Below are 10,309 nucleotides of genomic sequence, written 5' to 3' on the forward strand. Positions count from 1 at the left end.
GAGGGCTTGAGATAAGGCACCACATATTTTGGGATGCGCAAAGGAGTGGAGAGAGGTTGGAATGGATTCAGCGGCAGGTATAATCTCATGTCCTGTAGGTTGCTCATAAGATGATTTTTACCCTTGCAATGGAGAAATTTGCAACTCTGGTTGACTCTTTCTTGGCTGGAAGAAGTGGCATAACTATAGGAGGAAATGGTATGACATCTAAGAGGGGATGATGAGAAAAGTGATTCGGATGGGGAATGAATAAAATATAAATGCCAGAGGAAAAAAAGTTGAATGGCAGTATTTCGAAAACAATCTGACAACATTCTGAGCAAGTGACTGATTATATTTTTTTAAACTTGTACACCAACACAGATTTAAGGAAGCCGTTACACAACAAATATATAATCTGTCTATGGCCAGTCCCAAACCTGAGATTCACAAGAGATCTAGCAGTATTCATGATGAAATTTGTCAGGCATTTGAACTGTTTAAAAGATCCATTTTGAAGATGACATGAAATTATCTTACATCTTATCTCTTGAGAAAATTAGTGGGATCAGTTTCAAGACTTTCTCATCTTGATAACTAAGGGTGATGCTGTAGAGATGTTACTAATGGAAATGGGCCAGGGCTGTCCTGGAGTGATCATACCTAGACTTTAATATAATTGGTGGTCCTTTAGCACTTGAAGAAATTTTGAGTGACATATATTTCTCTTGTAAACAATTTTACAACACCAAGTTATAGTCCAGCAATTTTATTTTAAATTCACAAGCTTTCGGAGACTTCCTCCTTCCTGAGGAAGGAGGAAGTCTCCGAAAGCTTGTGAATTTAAAATAAAATTGCTGGACTATAACTTGGTGTTGTAAAATTGTTTACAATTGTCAACCCCAGTCCATCACCGGCATCTCCACATCATATATTTCTCTGACATTGAACTTGTGTTTCTCAGTAAGTGCATCCATGTTAACCATAGGATTTAAAGATGTTCTGTGATAGTAATTAATCTGAATTTACTACAAGTTATATCTTAACCAGCAATTACAGATGCAGCTATAACATTAGGTATGGTGCTCCTTCATGAAGCAGCGACATCTGATATGGAAATAGGCAAACGAAGAAGTAAGTATTAAATGCATCTGTGTATTAATTTCTAGTTGTTACTAGAAGGGGGTTTATTGAAGGGAATTGTTATGATTCATCCATCTTTTTATGAGCATTAATTTATCTTGCCAATACTCCAAAAAGATTTGCCAGATTTTGAGCAAACCAGAAATAAATACCCTCATCAAAAACTGGCTTCTTCTCAAACTCAACATATTTGGAACCATCCAAATGTCCTAGTCCTTCTCCTTTCCATTCTTGAAGGCATTGACTCTTACTGGTGTATGGTTCCACAGCTACTGGTAGCCATCCAGTGCCTGAACCAAGTGGCCATTCCTCACGTGAGCCTACACAGTGATTGTTGGCTGGTTGTTCTCACCTGTGCACTTTCCAGCAAAAGTCACTGAATAGTGACCAGGAGTAGAAACCCTGGCTGATTTATTTTTATTCCCTATTTCTCTGGCCATGGCACTAAGACCAATTGTAGCTGAGATCAAATAATTAATTAAGTAATCAAACCGTGGGATGGTTTAACGCTACTTTGGACACTGCTTTTAGTCTCTCTGCCATCGGGGACTTGTATTTACTGTTTTAATAAGTTGTCAGTAGCATAAACTAACTTATTCAAATGTACGCCTTTAGAAGACTGGGGATGGGGGAAGAGAACGACTTCCTTTAAAGCAAACTTGCAGAAGGCAGATATAGAACTACGTTCAAAATAAGCTGCAATGTCTGATGTAGGTATACCGGGGAGAAAAATTAAATAACCTCAGAAGAAACATTTCTAAATTGTAGCATTTTTTTGGAGCCTGCCACTTCTGTTCTCCCCCTGGTAGATTGGCATTTTTGCCAAAAATATTTACTAGGGTTTGAGTGAAATTAATAACTTTTGCAAAAGGAGAATTTAATAATTTAATTGCTACTCCACCTAATGAATCATTAATCCTCATTATAACAATCTCTAACTTTTATTGCAACAGTGAGAGTGCGCCATTTCTCAGCCTGACGCATAGTATGGCGTAGAGTTAGTGAGTTTTTTAATGAAAATTTTCCAGACCTAAATTGTTTTTGGTATTAATCAAACTGTTATCTCATATCTTATCAATAAGAGTCTATGGCAAGTAAACACAAGAAATTTATCAAATGAGTAGTAACTTGTGAAGATGGTGCTTGCAGGAGGCCACTCTGTCACTTTGGACAAGGTTTGGCCTCCACCACCCTCCTCCTAACAATAAAATTCACAAACTTGCACACTTACCCCGTTGTCCAGACACATTTCCCTACCTTGCGGACCCCCTCAAACGTACATCTTCCGTATGGGGACTGCTGTAGCTGCAGTCATGACCTCCTCGGAGGAGGAACAGCATCACCAGCCACGCCGTCCAAATCTGACATGTGGAGCTTCACAACACAGTGCTGTGACACAGCCACCTGCAAGCAGGGGGAGGGCAACGGCAGAGAGGGATGCGTCGCTGAAGGCACTACCCTCTCCACAGGGTCCACAGACCAAGGCTCAGCTTCCTGGACCTCTGAGCAGCAGTGCACACAGAGGCTCAGAGTCATTCGACATGTAGTCGTGGACATCTGCAGCCTCTTTCATGCCGAGCTGCTCCCGGCTGGCCCGAGCACCATCTTCTTACCTGTCGCTGTCAAAGTCCCCAATGCCCTCAACAACTTCTCCTTCGCATCCTTCCAGGGTGCCACCGGGGACATCGCCGACGTGTCTCAGTCGTCTGCACAAAAGAGCCCTGAAAATACACTTACACCCACTCTGCAGTGACACAATGGATGGCATCAGTTGTGGGTCTTCATAGTGATCCTCAGGAAAGGGCATTATTGCACAAACCAGACAAGATTCGCAAAGACGTGGCAGTAGTGGTGCCAATATAATATGTAAAGTGAGTTGATCAGAAATTAAATATAAGTAAAAACCATGACAAACCCTCAAACACCCTTGTGCAACCCCTTCATGCTCACGACACATTTGCCTTACGCTTCCTACTGCACATATGTGATGCATGCCTTGTGGCTGCAGCACAGGTAGTGGCAGGTTGAGTGAGGCTGACCGTGAAAGAGATGCATGAGAGGGTGAGTATGAGATAGCCATGAGATTGTATGAGGATTGGGTTGAGTGGTAGAGGTGGAATGAGTACTGGCGAGGTGAGTAAGTGCAGGTAAGATGAGGATGAGGTTTGAGTGGGTGTGAGGAGTGATGTGATAGAGTAGTGTTGGCAGTGTAGAAGGAGATGTGGGGTGGGGACAGTGATGTGGCAGACGGAGTGTAGGGGAATGAGTAAGTGTACTCACTTTGGCTGACCTACTTAGGTCATTGAAGCGCCTCCTGCACTGTATGCAGGTGTGCGATATGTTGGTGGTGCTGGTGACCTCCTCTGCCACCTCGAGCCAGGCCTTGGTGGCAGAGGCAGGCCGCTTCCTCCCGCCCGCCGGAGGGAAGATCTCTGTCCTCCCCTCCTCCTCACCCCATCCAATAATACCTGGTGTGAGGCATCATTAAACCTGGGAGCAGCCTTCCCCCTGGGCTGCTCCATGCTGTAATTTTGGCTCCTTTCTGCAGCATCAGTCAGTGGAGGACTGCCCCTTTAAATAGAGCTCCTCCAGCTGACAGCCTATGCTGCACATGCGCAGTCTGCCCGATGCGCAGCTTTCCAGCGCAAAATCTAGAAGCAAAAGTAAGTACCTTCAATCAAGCTGCGATTGCATGTGGAGCACCCCGATTTCACTGGGCGTGTTACCCACGCACCCAGTCGATGTTTTTTCCCCCCCCCCACTGCCAACCCGCCGCCCTCCGAATATCGGGCCTTAAATGTGGAATATTTTTGTTAATACACCTTTATCGGTGGCCTTATAAAAGGAACTAACCAGAAACAAATACTCAACCTGACATTGAGGAATTAATGTTAAAATGATGGCTTTTGTAGAAAGGAAATAAGATTTAGGCCTTTCAAAATGTGATTTATAAGCAAACATACGTGTGATTGGAATAGACTGAACTAACCACGTGAGGCTGTAGTGGTTTAGTGATCCACCTTTGTTTTTCCACTTTACCCTGCAGTTTTGTGTGTGGCGGGACTAGGACTGGTTGTGTTTTTCTTCAGTCTGATGTTGTCCATTTTCAGAGCTAAATACCATGGATATCCATACAGGTGAGTTGTTCATATATGTGGATAGCATATGTAGTTGTTTTACAGTGACTCAATACTTTAACAAACTGAAAATCTGCATTTGTTAGACATGTATACGTATGTGTTATTTCCATTTCAAAGGGCAATTCCAACTCTAATGTTGTTTCCATTGGGAGGGTTCCTCTGTGAAGCCTCTGTTTCATCTATTTCAGCAGCTTATCAGTGCAGTTGATGTACAGATGTGATTATCAATGGGGTTATTCTATTGTGCACATTCTCACATTGGGGGACCTGTTAAGACTGGTTTGTTTTAAGACCAAACCAAAGTAGTTTTTGTTGTTCCTCCTTCCCCTCTGTCTACCATTTAGTTCCAAGTTTTTGCTAAAATGCTATCAGGATTCAACAGAAAGTAAGAAGGAAACAAATATTTCCTTCCTGCCTCTCTTATCTCTAGCCACCCTGCCCCTCTTATCTCTACAACCCCCCCCCCCCCCCAAATCAGTCTGGTCATTGATTACAATAATAAAAATAAGGGGAATCCTTTTATTTACATTATCTCAGTTTGTCACCACCATCATGTACCTGATACCTTTGGAGTTGAGTTAGCTTGAAGAAGTCATGCCTGTTGTTGGAAGATTAGAATCAAGTTAATCTTCTTTGCAGTCTCATTAATCTGATATCTCAGCTGGGCAGGTCTGCAGTGCTCTATGACATTGTTGCTGATTGAGCAGCCAGTTTGGTTCGTTAACATGATTTGGAAGGATAGGTCAGTCACTGGAAACAGGGATTCTTCCCATTCTGCTCTACATAACATTGAAAATCAATGCCCCTAAAGGGTAGGATGGTCCTAGCTGGACATGAAGTGGAAAGCTTACCACTGCTCTGTGATAGTAGGGTGTACAGTTTTGGCTGGTTAAACTCGAGCAGTACCCCTGTACATACTTGAGGACTTTTGCCAACCTGGACCTAAGCTTTTGGGGTTTAAATAAGAGGAGGTGTCCTTATAGGGAGAGAGTGTGCAGTCCATACCAGTCGATCACAATTTCTACCTATGGATTTCTTTGTTTGAGGACTTTTAAACATGGTTTCCATGCAGCTGACCAAAAAAGCAGAAGGTTCTGTGAAGGAGCCCTGTAAATACTATTTAGTTGGAGGGAAAATCTGGGGCTTATCCAGGAGTTTGTACTAAAGCTCACTTCTTTTAAAAGGCACAGAAACTGTAGGGACAATATATTTTGTCTGAAGTGTTTCAAAGAACAAATCAAAATTCTCCCAAGAAAAGTATTTTCTTATATCTCTTGAGAAAGCACATCAATTTCTTACCAACATGGAGACTGTCTGGTTGGGGCTTCCTTGCTGCTGGGTCACTCCAATGCTGCTCCATAGGAAATGCAAGGGCCGTGACTTCAGATTGGAGCTGTGGGATTCGAGGAAACCCCACTACTGGTTGGGAAATCCAGAAAATTCTCCCAAGTCTAATACATGTGCAAAGTGGAGGAACACATTGAGCAAAAAAAGTACTCTCTCTCTCTCTCTCTTTCTTTCTTTCTTTCTTTCTTTCTTTCTTTCTTTCTTTCTTTCTTTCTTTCTTTAAAGTTTCCTTCCGCTTTTATAATTGCAGTGTGGCATATAAGTGTAGCTAAAATGGTATATTGAAATATTTTGTTTGTTTTAAACTTAAAACATGCTACTAAGTTAGCTGCTTTAGAATTTGCATGATGAACTTTCCAGAATGTTGTTCACTAATGGAGTCCATATTAAATCCTGCCATTTTATCCTTTTTGCCTTTCAGCTTTCTTATAAGTTAATCCTGGAGACGGAGGCAGAAGCTAGAAGCACAGTACCATGGCTTGAGAAGTTGAAAATATACATGAAGTTAAGGAGAGTTTAGTTATGTTCCAGACTACCTCCCAATGTAATTCCAATCAAGAGGTCTCTCTGAGGAAGACTTGAACCAAAGAGAGCCTATAGTGCCTTAGTAGATTTTTAAGTTTACTGTCTGGCAGCAAAAATATTTTAAAAATTAAACCATTTCCTAATGAAAGGATTTCAAGGGTTCCTGAGGCAAAATAGAAAATAATTAAAAATTGATCTACAGTTTTCAAAAAAAGTATGCAATTTCTGTTAACTGAAGTGCCTTAAATGGAATTATTCATTAAGATTCAAGTCTCAAAGGGCTGATTTACATACTGTTGAATTTATACTAGTTGGTGAAATGTAATATTGAAGTACAATTTTCAATAAGCTGACATAAAATATTTCATTTAATTTTGTTGCGTACATTGGGTCATTTTCTTTAACATGCTGTGAGCCTGGCTGTTGCATTTACAATAAAGAGATAACTCAATGTCTATGGTATTTTAATAACTGGGAGAGAGCTTCAGTCTCTAAAGGTAACTTTTTTAAAAAAACACCTTGATGCTTGTGTATCATCTGGGTATCTTTTAAAACATGATTGAATGTTGATTCTGACTTTTTTCTGTGGAGAATTTTTGATTCAAAATTCTAATAGGACTGAAGATAAGTTAAATAAAAATGAATGGGGGTGTGTGGCGCAGTGGACTAGCGCACTGCCCTGTCACCTTGGGACCTGGGTTCACAACCAGAAAGATGTGAGTTGATTGAAAACCTAACCATGAAAACTGAGTAAGATGCTAGCTTAATGCCTTAATTTTTATATTAAATGTAAATCAGATACAAAACTGGACTATAAACTAGATTAACTATTTCATCATATCGCACAATTAGATTTCATTTTCTGTCTCAAATTTTTTGATGATAGACACTCTTATGGAGCATAAAAATTCAATCAATGGCACAAAATAGCATCTTTTTGCACCCTGTAGTGATATCAGGCACTTCCATTTCAGATATAGTATGGGACAGCTACAAAGTAAAGCTTCTACAGCCATAGATCAGAAAGGTTCCATGTGCAATCCTCAGTCAGAACCTCTGGATCAGGAAAAAATTGGCCAGGGTTACCACTCCTGATCACAATCCAGTTGACAGGGTCTGGTTAAGCTATGATGACCCTCACTGTGAAATGTGCTTTTCCCTTCTCTAAATAAACTTGTTATCAATTCCCTCATAATATGCTATGTGGGTTCTTTGCATTGAAGTCATTTTACATTGTGTCTAAAAAGGCATTGTGTTCATGAAAAAGGACTTGGCAAACATTTTTTTTTGTTCATAAACATAACCCAAGTTACATTGAAATTTGTCGTGTTACTTGTGTGCGATGTCATTATAAATAATATGTAACCTCTGACTTTTCTCCTGCTCCAAATAAAGTTTGCCAAATTTTGGAGATGGTGCTAATGGAACAAAAGAACTATTTGGCCACACTTGCTATTAAAATGAGCACAGGGTTCTGTCTTGTTAGCTGATCTCAATTGGAGTGGCAATAAATACATTACTATTGGCCTTGGCTCCCCTGAGCTTGAGAAGAGAAAATTAGAAAAATCTCCTGCTCCAGATTGCTATTCAGTGGCCTTTGCTGGAAAGTATAATGTGGATGTCAGGTGAGGACACAATTGGGCCGAGTTGTACTGCATCTTGTGTTCAATTTTTCACACAAGGTACTAGCGTACGTATACTCAAACTCCCCCCGCCCCCCCCCCCCCCTCTGACACACCCTAGCCCTGCCTTTCTGCCCTCTCCCAGTTCTAATGTACCTTCTCGATGCTACCATGTCCTGTGGCTCATTCTGGGCTTGCCTCTTAGTGTTGACAAATGATACCTTTCCACCACTCCCCCAATGCTGTGATATCCTAGTAACCTCCCCACCACTCCCAAACCTTATAATTGCCCCATGAGTGCCAGAGACGAATAAATCAAGATCTATATTCCTCCAAATCACTGGTTCCCTTCCACAATACTGCCATACCCTAGAATCACATCCTACTGCTACCAAAGACCAAATTCCCTTGTCCCCAACAGCTCCAAAACCTCACTCTTCCACCTGCTGTTGCTAAGCACCACATAGCTCCATTCATTTAAACAGTCTTTTTAAAAAAATATTACCTAAAAATAAAAGGAACGTATAATTAAGACCACCCATTTACAGTCTTCACGCCAAAATGGACATGGTAATAGAATTTTAAGCACCAAAGCAGTGATAAAAATCCCAGAATATTTTGACAGTCACCATAAAGTTCCCCAATTATACATTTTGCGTTACAAGGCATGACATTCTTAATGTTATAAGATGGCGTGTTCTCTGATTCACCATGAACAGCACCACAGGAGATTCAATAGTATATAAATAATTACCTTATAACCAAGTTTTAAATGTCAAACCAAGCAGTCATATGGACATTTTTGAATTGGATTGTCTGGTATCAGAAATCACCACCTGCTAATTCTGATAATTGAAAACTAGACAGTACAAGCCTGGTTTTCAGTTTCATTAAATTTAAAACTCTACAATTTATGAGCAGTCTTCTGTCACCAATTTCCTGTGTATTTAGATCTGTTTTGTTCATATGTACTTTTTAATTGCCCTGTGCTGTCTGGTTTTGGACAAGACAAAAGATAAGGAGCAGGTCCCTGGATGCCTCTATTTAATTGGTGATACTGTCTTTTATTGGGAAATAATTATGAAGCTTTCTTGCAATGCACTAAAATCCTGCTCATAATTAACCCAGGGTTCCCACTTCTGCAGAATATCCACAACCCATGATGGTTGTGTGCCTGTGCAGAGAGCAAATAACAAGAGGATTAAATTCAGCTTTGATAATGCTGATGGTTGAGTATCCTGCTGACACTTACTGTCCAGGTACTCGCACAAGAATTACTGTTGGATTGAGATGTATCCCAGGTGGAAGGAGAAAAAAATGACATATGCTGCACTATGGAATACAATTTTTGCACTGTGATGAGATGATGTAACATTTTTCTTGTGCTCACTGTTGTATTTCTTCACTCAAACTTTTTTTTTCTCTAAGCAGCATTGTTGTTCTTTCAGCTCAACCCTATAGCAGATCATTCTGAGCCCAGGAATTATCTTAACTGGTCTCTGTACTCTTTCCAAAAAAGCCTATACTGGAGGCAGTGTTTACCATGATGGTTTTACCAATACGTTGTGAAAAGCTTAAATTTTCTCCGAATTCAAATAGACAACATTTTATTTGGTTTATACTTGCTTTATATTTATGCTACTGTAATACTTTCAACGACTTGTTAACTGTCACTTTCAAACCTTTCATGAAACAATTTAATGGTTTCCTTCATATGGTACTATATCCCATCCTTCACGTTAAAGACCACTTTCCATTTGTCTACCCAAATAACTAAGCCTTTCCATATCTTGATTACTACTTTGACACAGTTTGTCTTTGTACACTATTTAAGATCGTGTGCTTGATGTTAACATTCTATTTATTATCTTCTGAAGATCAGTGAAAATAAGGAAGGGCAATTGACTTAAACTGTTCTCTGGGTACTTCATTTATCACCTCACTCCAGCCTGATAGGTAACATTAGTAACTGAGCTTTGCTTTATATTGTCTAAACATTTTTCCATTCAGGTTGTAAAATCCCCTACTTGCATTTGTCCTTATTAAGTCTCTTGTGAGGAACATTATCAAATGTTATGATCCATATAGCGTATACAGATTCTACTGAGTCATTCCACATTTTCTGTATTGAAGTTATGTGTCCAAAGTGCTTAAATACATCACAATATTCTGCAGAAACAATGTATAGCTGATAGTCTCCATGCATCAATTTATGGAGAGTGAAATTCCTGAGAACAACGAGGCAAATTGCAAACCCTGAAACAAAGTTCTTTTTAATTCTAATCACTACTTGTTTTTTAACTGTATGTGGAACTGCTAGTCCAATAAATAAAACATCTATTCATCTTAACTATTGTATGTGTATTTTTGTTGGTTAGGCATCCGATACATGCAGTCCTATTTGAGCTTATATTTCTTGTTAGGTTGTTTATCCTGTTTGTGGGCCTGGAGATTCAGAAAGGGCTGATCTTAAAACAGTTGCACCATTGGTGGATAAATAATAAATCAGAACAATGAACTTTGTTAGTATTAACAACTTGAGAGCTATATGCA

General features: G+C 39.9%; 1 protein-coding gene across 1 annotated transcript in view; it reads left to right on the forward strand.

Annotated features, from left to right (window-relative positions):
- LOC137333073 (magnesium transporter protein 1-like) overlaps positions 1–10,106 on the forward strand; it is a 33,304-nt gene extending 23,198 nt beyond the window's left edge. The window contains exons 8-10 of the mRNA XM_067997174.1: positions 1,039–1,113; positions 4,169–4,259; positions 6,031–10,106. Coding sequence (XP_067853275.1) covers positions 1,039–1,113; positions 4,169–4,259; positions 6,031–6,046 — 182 coding nt within the window. The 3' untranslated portion in view covers positions 6,047–10,106. The remainder of the gene's footprint in view (positions 1–1,038; positions 1,114–4,168; positions 4,260–6,030) is intronic.
- Positions 10,107–10,309: the final 203 nt, after the last annotated feature.

This window comes from Heptranchias perlo, chromosome 15 (assembly GCF_035084215.1).
Source record: "Heptranchias perlo isolate sHepPer1 chromosome 15, sHepPer1.hap1, whole genome shotgun sequence".
NCBI classification, from domain to species: domain Eukaryota; kingdom Metazoa; phylum Chordata; class Chondrichthyes; order Hexanchiformes; family Hexanchidae; genus Heptranchias; species Heptranchias perlo.